The 20514-nt window shown below is 49.7% G+C and overlaps 1 protein-coding gene across 1 annotated transcript in view; it reads left to right on the top strand.

The window, feature by feature from the left end:
* RASSF5 (Ras association domain family member 5) overlaps positions 1 to 20514 on the top strand; it is a 71142-nt gene that overhangs the window by 14489 nt on the left and 36139 nt on the right. Inside the window, exon 2 of the mRNA XM_067729181.1 lies at positions 12973 to 13094. Coding sequence (XP_067585282.1) covers positions 12973 to 13094 — 122 coding nt within the window. The remainder of the gene's footprint in view (positions 1 to 12972; positions 13095 to 20514) is intronic.

The following is a 20514-nucleotide window of genomic DNA, read 5'->3' as shown; positions in this document are numbered from 1 at the left end:
TGCATTCACATCTGCACACCTGTCGAAGCTTCATCTCCTGCCCTGTGGTCTGCAGATGCCTAGGCAGGACTTCTTGCAAAACTATTTGGCTGTCCTTATCTTTGGGGTCTGTGGAACACTACCAAAAATATACTCAAGCTTAGCAAGAGGCTAGGCAACCCTTTGCCCCCTCTCTAAGATGGTGTTTGCTTTAAAAACAAAAGCTAAAAACCAAAAAAAGCCTTCACGTTCCTCATTCCACCTCTGCCCCTCACTACTAGGCCCACGTCCTTTCTCTGCCAGCTGCCCAGATTCCTCCGTGTGTCTCCTCAGGGGCCCCAGGGATGGGTGCAGGGGGCTCTGAGCCCTGGAGAGGGGGACCCCACCTGCTTTGTCTCTCCTACACCCAGAGCGGAGTGACACATGCTTAGAGGAAGCGGATGCCCCTTCTGAGGTGACCTGAGCCAAGAGGGCATCTGGCAGCTCCGCACTGGCCTTAGTTTTCATGGGCTTGTTGCTGTTTGTAAAATTCCCTTAAACCCAACTGTCTACAGTGTTTTATTTTATTTTTTTAATTTTTAATTGGAGTATAGTTGATTTACAATGTTGTGTTAGTTTCTGCTGTACAGTAAAGTGAATCAGTTATAGATATACATACATCCACTCTTTTTTAGATTCTTTTCCCATATAGGTCATTACAGAGTATTGAGAAGAGTTCCCTGTGCTATACAGTAGGTCCTTATTAGTTATCTATTTTATATATAGTAGTGTGTATATGTCAGTCCCACTCTCCCAATTTATCCCTCTTCCCTGCCACCCCCCCTCTCCGCTTTCCCCCCTGGTAACCATAAGTTTGTTTTCTGCATCTGTGACTCTATTTCTGTTTTGTAAATAAGTTCATTTGTATGATATTTTTTAGATTTCACCTATAAGCGATATCATATGATATCTGTCTTTCTCTGTCTGACTAACTTCACTCAGTATGACAATCTCTAGGTCCATCCATGTTGCTGTAAATGGCATTATTTCGTTCATTTTTATGGCTGTCTACAGTGTTTTAAAATATTTTTTCTTAAGGTACTCTGGCAATAGGATTTATCTTTTCCTGTGGTGACAATCAAAACAGGATTTTAATATCTGTATTAAAATATATAACTTTGAATATATATATACATATATGTATATGTGTGTGTGTGTGTGTGTATATATATATATATATATATATATTCCTTTCATCCACTTGTTCCATTTACACAAGTCTTTGGATATAACTGGCTGTCCTTTGGAACAGTACTTGACCTCTGGTAGGCCCCCAATAAATACATGTTGAGTGGATGCATGCTTGCACACATGAAAAACTGACTAGTAATTAGGCAGATGTGGAAAGATAGGAGACATAATTGGCATAAAAAGGTTTAACTCTCTGTCTCTGAGTATGTGTGTCCTGGTGGGTGCACATACTTTAATTGTCCCTGTTCAAATATTGTGCCATGTCTTTGCACTTCTATCTTCATGGCCACACCCTAAATACAACTTGGACCTTTTTGGATGTGGTGTCAGAGGGTCCAGATGACAGGTCTCCTACAGACACTTGCATGTGAGGAATGAGGTTCATTGGGCTTTCCCACCCTGGACCCCACCTCATGTCATTTACTTGTACATTTTTCCAAAATCTGTTGCCTGCTACCACTATCGGCCAAGGGGAGCTTTTCAGAGATGCTCTGTAATATTGCACTGAGGGCCTGCAGACTCGCCTATCTCTATTTTCTCCATCCACATCTCCTGATCATTTTCATGCATAAGGCCCCAGCACCACAGTATTAAAATGACAATAAAATGGGGCACGTCTCTTTAAGGTGCTTGAAGCATCATTGGCAGACATAAGGCATATAAAATATAATCCCAAAAATTTCAGTCAACTAAAAGAATAATTAAAATTAAAAATAGGTTTGCTGTTGTAAAAAAATGGAATTAATTTAAAAGTAGAGTTAATTTTAGACAACCATGCAATTTATAGTTACAACAGAATGTAAATATCATAAACATTGGAAATGTAAATAATGTAATAGAGTGAAAATCGGCGTGTGGGCAGCGTTGACAGGAGGGAGAGTTCTAGCATAGTCCTGGCAGGGAGTTAGTTAATACTATCTAAAGTGGAAGCATGAATTGTTAAAAGTAGATTCAACCCTATTAATTTTTTTTTTTTTTTGTGGCACGCGGGCCTCTCACTGTTGTGTCTTCTCCTGTTGCGGAGCACAGGCTCCGTATGCGCAGGCTCAGCGGCCATGGCTCACGGGCCCAGCCGCTCCGCGGCATGTGGGATCTTCCCGGACCGGGGCACGAACCTGTGTCCCCTGCATCGGCAGGCGGACTCTCAACCACTGCGCCACCAGGGAAGCCCAACCCTATTAATTTTGTTTATAGTTTTAAACATATATACACATCCACACAAGGCAGGGTGGGGGGCATGGTTCAGGGTGTAGCGCCCCCAAAGAGTGAAGTGGCATGAAACAGACCACATGGGAAGGTGCCCTGGGGTCAGGCCCTGTCCCCTGCCTCGCTGGTCGCAAGGCAGGCACGCCTGACACTTCCTTTGCTCCCTGCATCATCCATCTGAACTTGCCAGGAACTGTCCTGCCCTCCCTCCCTCCCCCGGCCCCTTGCACTGAGGGCCTGCAGACTCGCCTATCGCTATTTTCTCCCCCGCCCAATACTCTTGGGCCGGCCTGACCGCAGTGGCTTCCCTTTGTTGGTGCTTTCAGCCTAGGGTTGTGTGGTTGTGTTGGAGACAGATGAGTAATGGGCCCGACAGCCCGAGAGGCACACCCACCCACACCCACCCACCCACCCCCGTGAGGCAGGATCGTGCCTCTGCAGGCCAGCCCGTGTGCCTCATTTTGTGACTTGAGCGCGTTCAGCAGCATTCCCTTGCGGCTCTTTGCACAAAGACGGCACCCCGGTGAGTCCAGCCGTCCACAGGAAGGCTGGCTTCTCTGACCCGGGACATGGGCCTGGCTTCCAGGCCACTCCTCTACCATAACATTGACCCTTCCTGTTGGCTTCCTGGCCTGCATTCTGTCACAGTCTGTAGGGTGTGTGTGTATGTGTGTGTGTGTGAAGTGTGCGCAGGGGCAGTTGTGTGTCTCCAGGCCCTCCAGGCTGGGGTTCGAGGTGCTGGGTACCCTCAGGGTTGGCCTGTCCTCTGAAACAATGAACTACATTATATGGTCTCCCTAGAGCTGGGGTTCAGGCTCCTTCCTGGAAACATAAAGATGCAGATGTCCTGAGCTGGATGTCTGACCCCAGGAGTGGGGAGTTTCCATTCTCTTGCTGCCTCACTAGACGTTTAACCAGGAGTATGAAAAATGTATAGATTGTGTTGATTTTGGCAATGGCCACAGCCCTCCAAGCTTGACAAATCCGTCTCTCTACCTTCCCTCTCTCCAGCATGACTCATCCTCTTGTGTCTCTGCCTCACTCCCCTGGGCCATCAAAGGCAGGGCTGGAGGCAGGTAGGGGCAGGTAGGAGGAACTTAGGTGAGCAAGAAAGTTCATGATTCTTCTTAGTTAATACATTGGAAGAGGACCCCAAACTGAGAGATTTGAGGACTAGCATCACATGCTAAGTCAACAGGAATCCAGCTACCCAGACTCAGGGGTCCCAGGGTTGAAAGTGACAGCTACCATCTGGTGAACATCTACTCTGTGCAGGCACTGTTGGGTGCTTCACATACACGCTCTCTAATTTTGGCAACGCATCTGCTGGCAAGGAAGATATCATTACTTCCATCTTGCAGATGAGGAAATCGAGGCTGAAAATAGATTCCATATTTTACTAAGGTTAAGTAAATTGTCCAGGCATCTCATACCCAATTAGAAACAGGGCTTGCATTCAAACCCTGATCTGTGTGGCTCTGGAGGCCAGATTCTGTGTCCTCCGAAGCTCCTGATTTAGTGTTTTGCCACTTGCACCCTTTCTAAAAGACCTCTATCATGCGCATTAAACAGTGTGCTTCAGGGGCTGCGCGGCCTGTCTGAGGATGCCTGACTTACAGACGCCAAGTGGGTGCGTTTTGGTGCTCGGAGCCTCTGTGCATTCTGGGCTCTCCCACCATCCTCATCTCTCCACGCGATGGGGCAGTTGGCTCTGTTTGGGTGTCACGGGGTGCAGAGTTGCAGAGGCTGGGCCTCTGCGTGGGGAAAGCCGAGCGCCCACTACTTGTGGCGCTTGACCTTGACTGAAGAGCTGGCCTTTCTGGTGCTCTGAGGAGCTCAGTGCAAGAACCTCCGACTGCTGCCTGAATAGTTCATAGTCTCCCAGAGACGAAGGGGCCGTGGATGGAGGACCAGTCCAGAGCAGGCAGACAGTCCGGGTGGGTTCTCCCAGGCTGAGTGGCTTGGCGGAGCTGGGACTCAAGCTGTGAACTGGCACTTCTCAGAATGAGGCAGAGGCCTTGGGGAGGGACGTTCTTGCTGTTACCTGCTAGGGCAGAGGAGAAAGCACTCCTTGCCCAAATCCCTCTGACCCATGCTCTCTTCTGGCCTTGGGCCCCCCTAACCCCCATCCCTAATAAAGCCCATCCCTGGCCTCAAATGGTGCATGGTAGGGAGGACCAGGACCAAACGGAGGGGATGGTTTCCCAGAAAACAGGGCTATCGAGAAGCAGCCAGGTGTGATGCATTTCCCTTTGCAATTCTGCCACTCACCCGCCGTGTGGCTCTCAACAAGTCTCTTAACCTTTCCAAGCCTTAGTTTCCTCATCTCTAAAATAGGAGTAGAAGAATGGAACTGGAAACTTACATCCACGTGAAAACCTGCACGCAGATGTTTACGGCAGCTTTATCCATAATCGCCAACTCTTGGAAGCAACCAAGATGTCCTTCATAGGTGAATGCATGAATAAACTGTGGTCCATCCAGACACTGGAGTAATATTCAGAACTGAAAAGAAGTGAGCTCTCAAGTCATGAAGAGATATGGAGTTACCTTAAATGCATATTCCTAAGTGAAAGAAGCCAATCTGAAAAGGCTACGTAGTGTATGATTCCAACTATGTGACATTCTGGAAAAGACAAAACTATGGAGAGAGTAAAAAAATCACTGGTTACCAAGGGTTTAGTGGGGTGAGAGGGATGAATAGACAGAGCACAGAGATACTTAGGGCAGTGAAACTATGCTGTGTGATACTGAATGGTGGATACATGTCATTATTTATTTTTCCAAACCCATAGAATGTACAACACCAGGAGTGAACCCTAATGTAAATGATGGACTTCAGGCGATAGCGACAGGTCAGTGTAGGCTCATCAGAAGAATGTGCCACTCTGATGGGAAATGTTGGTACAGGGGGAGGCTGTGCACGTGGTGGGGGGGGCAGAGGGTATACAGGAACTCTCTCTATACTTCTGCTCAGTTTTGCTCTAAAAAATAAAGTCTGCTTTTTAAAAAATAGGGGTAGAAACATGTCATACAGGCATAGTACTGATAGCGTGAAGTCATGTATATAAGCTGTCTAACACATTGTAGGTAGTGAATAATGGAGCCGCTGTCACCACAATGTGGGTTCATGATTTTTCTTTGTACCTTTAGTAAAGAATATATATTCATTATAAAAGAATATATATTCATTATAAAATATATATTAGTAAAGAATATATATTCATTATAAAATTATAAAGAATAAATATTTATTAGGACTCCCCTGGTGGCACAGTGGTAAGAATCCACCTGCCAATGCAGGGGACACGGATTCGAGCCCTGGTCCGGGAAGATCCCACATGCCGCGGAGCAACTAAGCCCGTGCGCCACAACTACTGAGCCTGCGCTCTAGAGCCCATGAGCCACGACTACTGAAGCACGCGTGCCTAGAGCCCGTGCTCCGCAACAAGAGAAGCCACTGCAATGAGAAGCCCGCGCACTGCAGTGAAGAGTAGCCCCGCTCGCCGCAACTAGAGAAAGTCCGCGTGCAGCAATGAAGATCCAGTGCAACCAAAAATAAATTTTAAAAAAACAATATATATTTATTATAAAAATTTAGACTATAAAGAGAGGAAAAACACTTGAAATCCCATTACTCAGAGCAAGCATATCACCTACCTTCCAAATTTCTCTCTATGCATAATATATATGTAAGTATGTGTATGTTTTTATATAATTAGGATCACGAAACACAGCCTTTTTCTCTTTCAGTAATATGCTTGTGGACATCTTTCCAAGTTGACCAATCTACATCATCTTATATAATGGCTAAATATACCATAATTGTAGCTGGCCCCCTGTAGATGGATGTGCAGTATTTCTAGTATTTTGTTGCCATAAATAACTGTGTGATGAACCTTTTAGTGGAGACGTATTTAGATATAAATACACACTGAGGATAAATTCCTGCAGGAAATTGGTATCACCAATAAGGCAAGAACCTTCTCATTTACCCACATCCTCTTTAATACTGGAAGTTATCAATTTTGGTTAACAATTTTCTTTTCTGAAACTAGAGCAAGATTTTAGAAGTTCAAATATTGGAGGGGGTGGGTAGGAAGGCAGGGAGGAGAGACATCCCAGGTGGGCAAAGGTGCCTCTCCGAGGTGGGGGAGAGTTGCCCCTCACCGGGCTCCATGCACACCTGGCACCTCACCGCTGCAGGGAGCCGACACCAGGGGCCTCCCTTGCTCAGGCTGGGGAGAGGGGCTCAATGGGGGTCTCAGGTTCATCAGAGCCTTTTTTATCAGGACTCAGTGGAGGTCTGGAGGAAGGTCAATGGGCAGTGATGGGATGTGCACAGACGGGCTTCCGGGATGAGGATGCCAGATGCTGTGGCTACTGGTGAGATTGACTAGGATTTTAGCCAGTTAATATGAATAGCTAGTATTTATTGATCTCTTAGTTTGCATCAGGTGTTGTGTTATGATTTACGTAATTACCTCGTCTAATGCTCTTAGCAACGCTGTGAGGCAGGTACTGCCATCGGCTCCATTTAGAGAGGAAGCTGAGGCACGCAGGAGTTAGGACACTAGCCTAGGGGTAGGTCAGCACTCACACTCTGGTCTCTCCACTTCAGCAAAAGGCAGAAGACCATTCATTCCTGCCTCTATTCACTCAACCAATTCATACTAACCCCCTTCCAAATGCTTAATAGTGGCTGGTCCTCTTGAACACTGAGCAGGGCCCAGAGCAAAGGGCTGGGAAAGGGTGGACTTCAGGAGCTGCAGCCCTGGAGGCTTAGAGGGGCGTGTGGTCGAAGAGGACACTAGAGGGCCTGAGGTCCGAGGGGAAATCTTGGAGCCATGTGGAGAGAGGTGCTTCTGGCTGGGGGAGCAGGGCGTGTCGAGGTTGCAGGGTGCAGTGGGGCTGCAGGTGGTGAAGCAGGGCCGGGCCGGCCTGGGACAGACAGGCACAGAGAGCATTCTAGGTGGTCTCTGAGTGGACATGGTTGTTCTTGAGTGGAGGGACCCCCAGCACAAGAATGGGGGACTCTTGAAGAAATATCTGAGAAGGGAGCCAAGGCAGGGACCCCAAGACTGAGGACTGTCCCCACTGACTTGCTCGGAATGACCTTAACTCCTGCTTTTTAAAAACTTTTGTAACATTGTAATTTTCCAATGCACTTTTTTGTGTGTGTGGTGGTGGTGATAGTGGTTTTTGTTTGTTTGTTTTTTAATTTATTTTAATTAATTAATCAATTAATTTGGCTGCTCCGAGTCTTAGTTGCGGCAGGATCTTCATTGTGGCATGTGGGATCTTCAGTTGTGGCATGCAGGATCTTCATTGTGGCATGTGGGTCTTTAGTTGTGGCATGCAGGATCTTCATTGTGGCATGCGGGATCTTTAGTTGTGGCATGCAGGATCTTCATTGTGGCATGCGGGATCTTTAGTTGTGGCATGCAGGATCTTCATTGTGGCATGCGGGATCTTTAGTTGTGGCATGCAGGATCTTCATTGTGGCATGCGGGATCTTTAGTTGTGGCATGCAGGATCTTCATTGTGGCATGTGGGATCTTTAGTTGTGGCATGTGGGATCTTTAGTTGTGGCATGTGGGATCTAGTTCCCTTACCAGGGATCGAACCTGGGTCCCCTGCATTGGGAACGTGGAGTCTTAACCACTGGACCACCAGGGAAGTCTCTGTTTTTTAATTTTTAAAGAATTTATTTTATTGAAGTATAGTTGATTTACAGTATTGTGTTAATTTCTGCTGTACAGCAAAGTGATTCAGTTATACATATATATATATATATATATACACACATTCTTTTTCATATTCTTTTCCATTATGTGTTTTTTCAGATTTTTCTGTAGTGCCTAAGAACAAAATTATTTTAAAACTAAAATCTATTTGTGTGCTTGGTTTAGAAATGGCTGGCTAGGGGGAGCTGGTGAGACTACAGGTGACCCACCAGGAGCTCGGTGGGGCGGGAAGGAATCCACACGTCAGAGTAGTGTTGGGAGAGGTGGGATGGAACATTAACTGGGGGCCTCTGTGTCCCAGGCCTCCTGTGCAGTGCTTTACATCATGGACCCCATTTAATCCTCATGGCAGCCCTATGAACAGGCTATTATTCCCACTATATAGTCGAGTAAATTAATGATCCGAGGAGTTCAATAACTTACCCAAGGTCACAAAGCTGGTTGAGCAGTGAGTGGAGGCCAGGCCTTCCTCCCAAGTCCATCCTCTTTCCATTTTCCTGTAGCACAGGCCAGATCCCGAGGGGGAACGGGGGAAGTGGTAAGTTTGTTCTGAGGTTGACCTTGTCCAAGAAGGCCTGGGGTACCCAGAGCATGGACACAGGGCTCCTGGATTCAGAGGCTCTCATGCTTCCCCTTGGGCCTCAGTAGTGGCTTTGGCCATGCAGGGTGAGAAGCTGCTCTTCACTGACCTGGGAATGACCGCAAGGGAGGCCTATGAGCTCATTGTAACCCAGGCTCTGAATCCTGGGAACCTGCCCCATCCTCACCCCACATCCTGGCTTCAGCTGGAGGAGGGGGAGAGTGAAGTGGAGAGGCCACACTATCTTGGGATCTTGCATACAACCCCGGGGTGAAAGGGCCTTAAGGGTTCCTTATCAACAGAATGCCTCTGGTTCAGAAAAATTAGCCTCTTTGTGTGCCTGTGTGTGTGTGTGTGTGTGTGTGTGTGTGTGCATTTGGCAACTGGGGTCAGGCAGGAACTAACTAGGGCAGCCCTGGGGACTAAGGGGAGGTTTGTAGCTTTTGCATTTTGGAAAGCAATCTCCTAGCACAGTTCCATCTGCTGAATTCACCTCCTCTGGGCTGAAGTAGAAGAAAGACTATATCTTTGGACATAGGTTGCCATGGCCTCTGGTCCTGACCCCCTTGTTCGAGATGGTGCCTTTGGTGGTGACCTTCAGGGACCAAGAAGGCCAGGAGCAGGGCTAGTAGAAGTAGGGAGGTGGTCCTGGCCTCAGCTCAGCACTTCCTGGCCTCCTTCCTCTGCCAGTCTGCTGCTGACCTCTGGAGATGGTGTCCATGAGAAACCCACATCCGTTCGAGACTAAGGGCTCTGGGTTCCCAATATGGCCCAGGGTCTGTGTTATGGGTTGAATTGTATCCCCCCACCTGGCAAAAAAATAATATGTCAACGTTCTAACCCCCAGTACATCAGAATGTGACCTTGCTTGGAAACAAGGTAGTTGCAGATGTAATTAGTTAAGAAAAGGTTGCACTAAGAGTAGGATGGTCCCCTAATTCAATATGACTGGTGTCATGTGAGGATGACCATGTGAAGACACAGGCATACAGGGAGAAGGCCATGTAGAGACTGAAGCAGAGATGGGAGTGATGCAGCTGCAAGCGGAGGACAACCGAAGACTGCCAGCAAACCACAGAAGCTGGGAAGAGGCAAGAAACAATCCTCCTACAGGCTCCAGAAGGAGCGTGAGCCTGCTGACAGCTTGATTTCAGACTTCTGGCCTCCAGAACTGAGAGACAATGATTCCAGGTGTTGTTTTTTTTTTTTTTTTTTTGCGGTACGCGGGCCTCTCACTGTTGTGGTCTCTCCCGTTGCGGAGCACAGGCTCCGGACGCGCAGGGTCAGCGGCCATGGCTCACAGGCCCAGCTGCTCCGCGGCATGTGGGATCCTCCCGGACCGGGGCACGAAACCGCGTCCCCTGCATCGGCAGGCGGACTCTCAACCACTGTGCCACCAGGGAAGTCCCAATAATTTCAGTTTTAAGCCGCCTAGTTGGTGGTGCTTTGTTATAGCAGCGAGGAAACCAATACAGCCTGGGTCTGAGGGTAGCGCACAGGAGCCCTCTCTGCACCCTGGCATACAGTTCCCTCTTTGAGAAGGGCCCCTCTGTGCTTGTGTCTCCATCATTCCTCCTATCTTGAGGCAAAGATGGCCTGTGGGGGTTTAAGCACTGGGCTCCAGTGGAGACAACCCTGCCTTGGCAACCTCATGAATGTCCCCACTCAGAGCACATGAGGCCTGCAGGCTACTGGTTGTGGCTGGGGGGGCCTTGCTTCTGTGTGTGGAGAAGGGATGGGGCCTGTGACCTCATCTCTGCTGGCCTAAAAGCCCTGGGCTTAGCATTTCCAGGGGCCAGGAAATATCAAGACGTGCTTCAGTGGTTTTGCTACAGTCTGTGATTACACGGTCTGAGGGGACAGGCTCATTGGTGCTCAAATGTGCTTTTTATAAAATCCCAAACCACTCCTCTTGGAGTCTTCTGTTCCCCCGCTCCGTCCAGCTCAGCGTGAGGCTGTAAAAAAAAAAAAAATGTTCCTGTGGTTTTGGTGCTGTGTGTGTGTGTGTGCACACGCACGCATGTGTGTCAGCGAGAGGCAGAGCACAGAGAGACAGACAGAAATGGAGAGATTCAGATGCACAGGTGGACACAGAGTGCCCGTGTCTGCAGCACACAGAGTTGAAATAGGAGACTGGAAGACTTCTTCCTTTCTCAAGACGCTCTCCCCTTTGGGAGCCAGTGGCAGCTCTCACTTGAGGTAGAGCTGGCGAGTTTCCACTCCTTGGCAGCCCCGGAGAATTCTTCATCACTCAGAGCTTGGCCAGGAGCTGGATAGGTGTGTCCCAGGAGCAGAGCCCAGACAATGCCTCTTTGTGTGGGCTCTGGCCTCGGTGCTCCCTTATCAAAGCCCTGGCATTTCTGGGCACTGCGGGCAGGGGAGATGCGGTCTGCACGCCACCTGTGCCCTTCACCCCCACCAGGGGTGAGGCCGTCCTCGTGCCGGGCAGAGATCTCCTACTGGGGGAGCCCAGGAATGCATGTGGGCGTGGGCGGGGTTATGGTGCATGGCCCAGAGTGAGCTGTACCCATCCCCTCTCCAGGTGAGAGCATAGCTCCTCCGGAGGAGAGCTGGGAATGCCCAGAAGAGGGTGGAGTGTGAAGGAGAGGATGTCGCGTGGGCCTCACCTGCAGGCACGAGGGAGGTGAGCAGTAGGGCTTCTAAATGCCATCCCAGAAAGGTGGTCAGGACTTCAGACCACTGAGTCAGAAGGTTGCGGGCTTCTGGAATCTCTTCATGTCCCCACATTTGCTGGGTGCTCCCCTGCAGGCATTAATGGCAAAACCTGTACAAGGAGTGTGGTCCAGGTGCTCATCTTTGGGGATGTAAGGGAAGGGGGCAGCTGGGGAGAGTGGGGGTCTCTTTCCAAAACTCCCCGAGAGCGTGGGGAGAAGAGGAGACTCACCCCTACCGCCGCCCCAGGACGGAGTGCGCTTCACAGCTTTAAGAAGATAGTCCCAATGTGCCGAGGTTTTGGAACTTGTTAAAAGGAAGGAAAAGAGTGTCAGGAGGCTCAGCCCTTATCAGCCAAAAGTTGTCCCCTCGTCCCCAGGTTATACAAACAAGTCCAGGCTGTCGTGTCCCCTGCCGCATCCCCATGCACCTGGCATCACAATCGAGCAGCTTCTCATGGAGACTCCGGCAGCCTCCCTCAGCTGGGCCTTCCGGCTGAGCTGTGGCACCTCCGGGACAGGTGACCCTGGCGGGCCCAGCAGCTTCTGTGAGAACCAACCTCAAATCTGAGCATGTTGCCTGCTGATGGGCTTAAGTTGATTTCTTTTGCTGCCCACCTTTTCTTCACTCCCATCCTCCATACACACGCCCCTCCCCTGGCCTGCCCCAGCCTCTCTGCCTCCTGCCCCCTTCAACTTCACCTCCCTTCTGCCAAGGAGGCTCCAGAGAGAGCCCTGAGGAAGCTGGAGACTGCTCGCAGCCTTGGTTCTGCCACTGAGCTGTGTGTCGTTGGGCACCTAGCTTTACCTCTCTGAGCCTCAGCTTCCCCATCTGCGAGGTAGTCCCCCAGACTCTTTGCAACTCTGGTCGTTAAGTCTTACTTCCGTGGAGGTGAACATTGTCTAGGAAATAAACGTGTGCTTTTCCCCGAAGCACCTAGTTTTGGATGTTGTCTGTAAGCTACGTCAGCTGGGTTAGAGAAGCCACCCCACATTTCTAGATGGGGCAGGGTCAGAGACAGGTGACAGCCCTTCCTGTTGATAATAATGCCTTTGTCCCTGGAAGCACCTTTAATTTATTAAGACCTGTTCTCCCTTTAACTATAAACGTCCTTGTGCACTAGGCAGGGCACTTAGTACCTATATTTTACAGACTGCAAAACAAGGCCCAGAAAAGTTAAGTCCTTCCCCAACGATCCGTGACCCCTGGTGATTAACGTAAATTAGTAGAAAGAGAGCCAGCCAGAAGCCAGATGATCTGCCCTTAGAAAATCACCAATGTCCCTAAGGCCCCAGTTTCCTGTCTGTAAAGTGGCAGTAATAATGGTTGCAGGGTCACGCACAATAACAGAGGCGCAAATAGTTTGCAAACTGTAAAGCACCTGTTCACCTTCACCATTCATGGTGGCGCAGAGAGCGGGTGACATTCTCACGGTGTTCTCCCCCCTCCGCTTCCCTCCTGCGTGCTCTTCCCTCCAGGAGATACACGCCATCTTCCAGGGTATTTCTCTGGGCCTCCTATCTGGCCCCTAATCCCCCTATGGTTCTCTCCCTCCAGACTGTAAATTCACCTGCCACCCGGAGTGCCGCAGCCTGATCCAGCTGGACTGCAGTCAGCAGGAAGGCCCCTCCCGGGACAGACCCTCTCCAGAAAGCACCCTCACTTCGACCTTCAGCCAGGTAGGCAGCAAGGGCTCAAGGACCGGGCTGGGAACAGCCTCTGAGGTGTCCCGGGCTCCCCTGTCCCTCCCAGGAGCTCTGGTGGGCGGGAGGTGGCGTGAGTGTTCCACATACACTGGATGTTGAGGTCCCCTTCTGGCTGGATGGGGTCCACAGCACACACTCTGATTCTGCCCCCAATTCTGATGTGGCGGGCGAGGGTCCCACACCACCAAAGCGATCATCTGACACCCGCTGGGTGTCCTTCAGTTCACCTCAATTCTGGCACTATCTGTGCGCCTCCCCACCACCACTTCAGACACCAATGGCAAGGCTGTGTTGTCACCTTCTACAGCTCCCTCCTTGGGTTCAATTAATTTGCTAGAGCAGCTCACAGAACTCAAACATTTTACCTACTAGATGATCAGTTTATTATAAAAGGATCTAACTTAGGAACAGCCAGATGGAAGAGATGCAGAGGGCAAGGTGTGTGGGAGGGACACAGCTTCCATGCCCTCTCCAGGCGCCACGCTCCCTGCACCTCCACGTGTTCGCCAACCCAGAAGCTCTCCAAGCCCCAACTTTTTGGGTTTTTATAGAGGCTTCATGACACAGACATGATTGATTAAATCATTGGCCAGCGGTGACTGATTCATCCTCCAGCCCCTCTCCCCTCCCCAGAGGTCAGGGGGTGGGACTAAAAGTTCCAGTCCTCTCCTGGCAACAAGCCTGCATCCTTAGGTGGCCTCCAAAATCACCTCATTAACATAACAAGAAACACCTCTGTTGCTCTCCTCACTTAGGAAGTTCCAAGGGTTTTAGGAGCTCTGTGCCAGGAAAGGAGACAGAGACCAAATATATATTTCTTATTAAAAAACCACAATATCACACCCCCTCTTCCAGGTGGCTGGGGAGATGGAACAGAATCGGTGACACTATTGAGAAGTGCCCTGTAGTCCACCCCAAGCACAGAGCCTGCTTTGGCCTAGGGCTCCAGCCATAGGTGTGGGTGTGGGTAGGGGTAGCGGTGGGGGTCCCAGAGAAAGCTCCTGAGGATCCTCTGAGGCCTCGTAGCCCTGGGGCAGTGGGGATGCTGGGACTGAGGCTTCTCAGCACATCATCCTGCCTGCCAGTCAGCCAGCCAGACCAGATCAACGTCAGAGGGGCTGTGCAAATGTTCTTTCCCTGTGTCAAAGGGCCAGGAAGTTAATGCCCAGAGCAGCTCTTGGTTCTGGGCTTTGCCAAGCCACTTGAACTAGGGCGTGTCTGACCTTTGATGTCGAGGATTTGGGAGGGAGACAGGAGAGCGTTGTTTTTAATTCTTGCATTGATGAAACATTAATTATCTACTATGTGCCAAGCACTGGTAAGAGTGGGGATAATAAATGCTACATCATAGTTCTGGTCCTCAGAGAGCTTACATTCTGGCGGGGAAGGCAGAATACAACCAAATAGTATATAGTGTGATTCATGTTTCAATAAAAGTACGAATGAAGCATTTTGAGTATACGGTGCAATTGTTTCTGTTGGGAGAAATCAGGGAATACTTCCCAGAGGAGGTGACATTTGCTGTAAGCCTTAATGTATTGGTCAGATGTTGTTGGTTAAGGAAGTAAGGAGTGTCCATCCTTACTGTAAGGACATCATCCATTTATTTATTTAACAAATACGTTTTGAATGTAGAGCATGTGCCAGGCCCGGGAATGCCAGGGACTTAGTGATGCAGTAAAGTAGGGGAGCAAGACTTTAATTAAACCCCATGTTTCTGAGAGAAAAGCCCTGGGTGCTGTGAGAGACAACACAGATGCTGAATGACTGGTTATTTCCTCAAGAGAATACAAGTGGGCCTGGGGAATCGGGGTCCAGTCCCAAGTCCCCAGACTAGCCATCCACACGCTTTTTCTGACCATGATGTACATGCTCAACAATGTTCAGTCACCTGGTCCACCCATGGGTGCTGCCGGCCTCCCTGCTGTTCCCCAGGCCTTTTTCTCCCACTGGGAAAGTAGTACTAGAAAGCAAATATGATGTGTATTTTTATAAGAATGATATTGAATTCATTCTAAAAAATATATTTTTTAAATTCTGTACATCCGAAAGAAACTTGGAGCCGCCCCTCTCCACTGCTCCCGCGCCCCGTGGCCCAGGCCTCGCTGAGCCCTCAGACACCCCGGCCGTGGGGCGGCCTGGGCCATCCGCAGCGTGAGAGCGGGCAGGCGGGAGGCATCGTTCCAGCCTCGGGCCCGGCCGCTGCTTCCTGCCCCGGCTCCCAGCATCACGCACATAGCCGTGGAGTTCCACATCCGGCACAACTACCCCTGGAGTAAGCTGCCCGTCAACGTGAGGCAGAGTCTTGGAAATTCACAGAGAGAATATGAGAAGCAGGTTGTCCTGTACACTGTTCACAGTCAGTTACAATATAGAAATACTTAAACATGTCAAGAAGATGAACCCAAGTACTATGGGGAGCTGTGCAGTCGAGAACATCTCATGCTGTACCCTTGCCATTTATCAGATATGGTAAAGGCCTGAGGATAGCACCATATTATCCTGGGATCACGGATGACATTATGAACAGTGAGAAAAGTTAGGATTCATTGCCCAGTTTTACTGCTGCTGCCTGCCTAAGGCTTCTTGGCATGGGAAGAAACCAGTACATTGATCTGATGAACCCGTGTAGATCATCAAAAATTTTTTTCACAAGGAAAACGGCCCATGATCTTTTACCAGTAAAGCCAATGGAAATTGCCAGAGGCATGCTGAGTGGTGTAGGCTGCATATATCACAGAAGATGGCATAAAGATATGCAGTTTGCCTGAGAAATGTGCTATTGATAAGATCATTGATGCAGGCCCTCAACTCTCTGGATCACCAGATTACAATGTAGTACCTAGTTTATATAACACAGGATTTATTTATCTGGATGTGCTAATATCTGATGACAGTTATACAGTAGTTCCTCCTCTTGCAGGTTTTGTAATGAATCGAGTGCAAGGTGATTGTTTTGAAACTCTGTATTTGTTTCCATAGATGAGCATACTAGTATTGCGGGTCTTGCAAATGCACTTGAGATAGACCTATCCCTGGTTAAGGATGCTGTGTCATTTGGGGTACTGCCGATTGGGGTTTGCCCACAAGATAGGACTTCCCTAGCGGTCCAGTGGTTAAGACTCCACGCTGCCAACGCAGGGGGTGCGGGTTCGATCCCTGGTCAGGGAAGTGAGACCCCACCTGCCGAGCGGTGCAGCCCAAAGATTTAAAAAAAAAAAGGACAAGTAATAAATTTGGATCAACTTCGTTCATCGTGGAGGAATGCTCCACCCGTAAACAGAATAAAGTAACTCGTTTATTTAGTATGAGAAAAAAATTATGTACGTCCTCCACACACTTTGGAACTGGAACTGTTTATAACGTAGTCTGAATGTAACCAGACCTCTTGGGAGGGCCTTGCCCTGTCCCAGGTGAGAAAAGGAAGGGAGACAAATCTGACCCCCAAAGCCCTGGTGAAGGATGCAGATTTTTGCTGAAGGTTTTCTTTAGAAGATGGAGGAGGGAAGTTACATAGCACACCACATAACAACATTTACCAAAAATCTTATTTAAACGACTCTTTATTTTCCCACTTTTCTTTCCCATTGGGAACTTCCAAGTCTCTCTTCTTTCTGTTCCCCTCGAGCCTACCCATCCCCCATCCCAGAGCCCGCTCACCCCACTCCATCCTGCATTTCTCCTTTGGGTCTCTGTTTCTTCCTCTAGAGCAGCAGGTCTCAAATGGGAGGGGGTGATCTTGCCCCCCTCCACCAGGTGGGACCTCTGGCAGTTACTGGGGACATTTTTGGCTGTCACAGCTTGGAGGAGGCTACTGGCACCTAGTGGGCAGAGGCCGGGGATGCTGCTAAACGGCCTCCATTGCACAGAAGAGCCACAGCCCCGCAGCAAAGATTCATCCGGCCCTAAATGTGAGCAGTGCGGAGGTTGAGCAACCCTGCCCTAGAGTGGCTCGGCCAGCTCTCACGGGGGTGGGAGGGAAGGCCCCAGAGCAGGGCCTGGGGTTTGCTGCATGCCTTGTCTCATTCCCAGAATTTCAACAGTGAACAGGTGTTTCCAGATCTGAGTATTTGGAAGCAGAGTGACTCCCTTCCCTCTGCTGGAGAGATGAGTCAACCTTGGAATTTTCTGGCAAGCTAACTCAGGGCTGTGTCTAGAGCAGAACCACCACTGAAATATAGAAGAAGCCAGGAGTCCCTCGTGGGTGCCGCAGAGCAGCACGCCCACCGGCAGCCAGCCTGGAATAGGGTTTGCTCCCGGGCCGGCTGGGTTGGGCTGCAGTGTTTGTCTTGGACAGGCCTGGCTGCATGCTTCAGGCACAGCTGGGACAGGACCTAGCCTTCTGTCAATAAAACCTGGGCCCTGCTCCAGGCTAACTCGCCTTTTTCTAAAAAGCTTGTTTGTGCCGATTTCTGCCTTGGCTCGATTTTCTGTTGTGTACCCGGATAGAGCTTTCGTTCACCTTGACCTCGTCACCCGGTCTGAGCTAACCAAATGTGCGAGTGCCGTTTTCGGAGTGGGGGTGGGCATTTGTTGTGGCCCGGGCCCTGGTCAGAGCTCCACTAGTTTGGAGGCGCATGGCTGTTAGGAGGTCTCTCCGCTTTGTTCTTGAAGAAAAAGAAAATCATTGATCTTCCTCCATCCAGAAGGAACCGCTGTTAGTTAACATTTTTATATTTTCTTCCTGTATGTTCATACATTTTTCAGAACACAGTTGAGATCATCCTGTAGATAAGTGTTTGGCCTCAACCTTTGAAAAGCAGTAATCCCAAGGTTCTGTCTGTCTTCTCTCTGCCATGCCAGACAGAGGTGGGGAGGGAGGAAGGGGAGGGGGTGTGAGGGGGCAGGGATGGGCTCAGAGCCCCAGCTGCACTCACAAGGTGTGTGGTTCGTGCGTGTCTCTCTCAGGTGGAGAAACAGAGGAAGAGTGGATGGAAGTTGCCTATGTTTTTGTCAGTCTCTGCTTGGAGATCTCAGAGGTCTGTGATGTCTGGTTTTTCTCTTGGGCACCCATGCTGACCAGGCAAATCCCCTTCAAGTCTCCCCCAGATCCCTTCAGTTTAAGCCTGTTTCCTAGAGGACATGGTTACCATTGGCTAAAGATCACAAAAGAGCTGCAGTTCTTTTATTTGGGGGCATGCTCCAAAGACATTATACTTCAGGTGGTCCTAAAGGTGCTCTTATCCTGTCACCCCTGTGATGAAAAAAACTCCCAGTAGCTCCCCAGGGCCCTGGGGATGAAGTGAGACCTCTGCTGGTTTGGTTCAGTCCTTTCCTTGCCTTTGGGGAAGCAGATCCCAAGAGAGGAAGCCCTTGCCCACAGCTGTTGATGTTCATCATAACCCGCTGCAGACCAGGGGGGTCCTGGCAGCTCTGTTCCCCAGGCCTTTGGTGCCACTTTTCTTGGTACATGGAATGCACAGATGACAAGACCAAAACGTAAGCACTCTTCCTTCCACTCAGCTCACTTGCAGCCGGGGAATGAATCTTATATCCATCAGGCCCCGATTCCATCCCCTCCTCCTGGCCCTCCAGAACCCAGGAGCAGCATTTAGAAACCAGGCTCCCAGGTCCCCACCTGCCAAGTCCAGCCCCTCCCCCAGCAGTTCCCAAACCTCACTTGGGCACTTTCCACACTTGAGATTCTGGCCATATCAATATGCCACCTATGCTACTGTTTACTTAATATTTCTCTTTACATAGATTTATTTGAGTAAACTTAAACTGTGTTAAAGGAAAAATTTTAAATCCTTCAATCACCATTGATGTACTTAAGATTTTTTTCCTGACACACATTAAATTAATATTTAATCTCTAAAATTAAAAACACAGTATGCCTAAGGACTGTCTCAGATTCCTTCCACGCATAGTTATGGAGCCAGGCATCGTTCTAAAATCTTTTCAGGTGCCCTCAGTGGGAAATGCTGCCTACAGAGGCTGCACTCTGGTCATCTGGTGCCCTGACTACCAGGGCACTGGGTCCAGCCCCTTCCTAAGGGGCACCGTGAGCAGTGGTGAGAGCCGCGGGGGTGCCGGGACGGAAGTTCCAGCCACCAGCACTAAGGCCAAGGTGCTTTACAAAGGAGGGATGGATCTGTATGAACTGACAAGGAATAGTGCCAACAGAGACAAGTCACCCAGTGGTACATGCAGGACAAGCCCATTTGTACTGTGTACATATGTGTGTATGTGTGTATGCGTGTGTGCCTAAATGCAGAGTGAGGGCTGGAGGGCGCCCAGACAACTGTTCGAAGGGATTTCACTTTGGGAGGGGGTGGGAGGTGATGGGTAGAATGAGAGAACTCTCGACTTTTGCTGTTTGCTTCGGGGCTGTTTGAATAACCAGATGCTGTCATGTGTTTCTAGTGTAACATTTCTAAAAGGCAATACATATTTTCTTAAAGAAAAGAAAGAACCCTGGCCTGAGTGACAGGAGAGCTAGGCTCTAATTCAGTTTGTGTAGATGACGATCTTGGCATGTGACTGGGAACAAGCCTCTTAGTTTCTCTGAGCCTCAGGTTTCTCCTCTGAGAAATGCTGGTTGTGTGGCTCCGGTGAGAAGATGTATGTGAAAGCATGTCAGTATCACCGGGTGACATTCCAGGGCCGACTCTGGTGCTTCCAACAGCCTTACTGGATTATTTTTAATCGTGTCACCCTGTGATGGAAACCCTCAGCAGCTTCCTATTACCCTCAAAATCAGTCTAAATCTGGATTAGCACACAAAACCCTTCATGGTCTGGCTCTGCCTACTCTCCACAATCCCAGAAAGATGGATTACTCTCCTGGATATAAAGCCAGGACACTACAGCTTTGTGGTTTGGCGGGTACTTGTTGCTACAAGACTTAACGATTATCCCCTCTTCTGCGGCCTGAGTTATTGCTCTACTCTGTTGATGAAAAGACTCAAGACCCTGTCCCCATTCACCACAGGGACAGACGGCTTCCAGGGTGGATCAGCCCGGCCTGCTGGTGTTTCAGCCCCACAGGTCAGGTCGCTGCTGCCTTTCTGCCTACGCACCCCACCTCCACCCCTAGCCCACCGCTGTCATTCCTTAGCAGGGCCCCCGCTGGAATCCCCTCCCTCAGCCCCTGCAGCCACTGAGCAGTGACTCAGCTGGAGTGCAGAGCCGAGTTTCCTGGCTTCCAGCCCTGTGCTCCCTCCGCAGCCACACCAGTGTCACCCTACTGGGAGCTCTGCTTTTCCAGAACCCTCCAAAGGAGGAAGCGACTGTGACCGGTCCTGCCCCGGCCCTCCTCCCAACGTCACGGGCTAAACCCAGAACTACCACACGGGGGAGCCAGGGAGCCGGGAGGGGAGAACCTGGGGAACCAGGTCTATCTCTGCAGAGAGGCTGGGGCTTCCTAAGGAATGCTTTTTTTTTTTTTTTTT

This window comes from Pseudorca crassidens, chromosome 2, assembly GCF_039906515.1.
Source record: "Pseudorca crassidens isolate mPseCra1 chromosome 2, mPseCra1.hap1, whole genome shotgun sequence".
In the NCBI taxonomy this organism is placed as follows: domain Eukaryota; kingdom Metazoa; phylum Chordata; class Mammalia; order Artiodactyla; family Delphinidae; genus Pseudorca; species Pseudorca crassidens.
The sequence above is the reverse complement of the archived record's forward strand: the minus strand, read 5'-3'. Positions and strand labels throughout refer to the sequence as shown.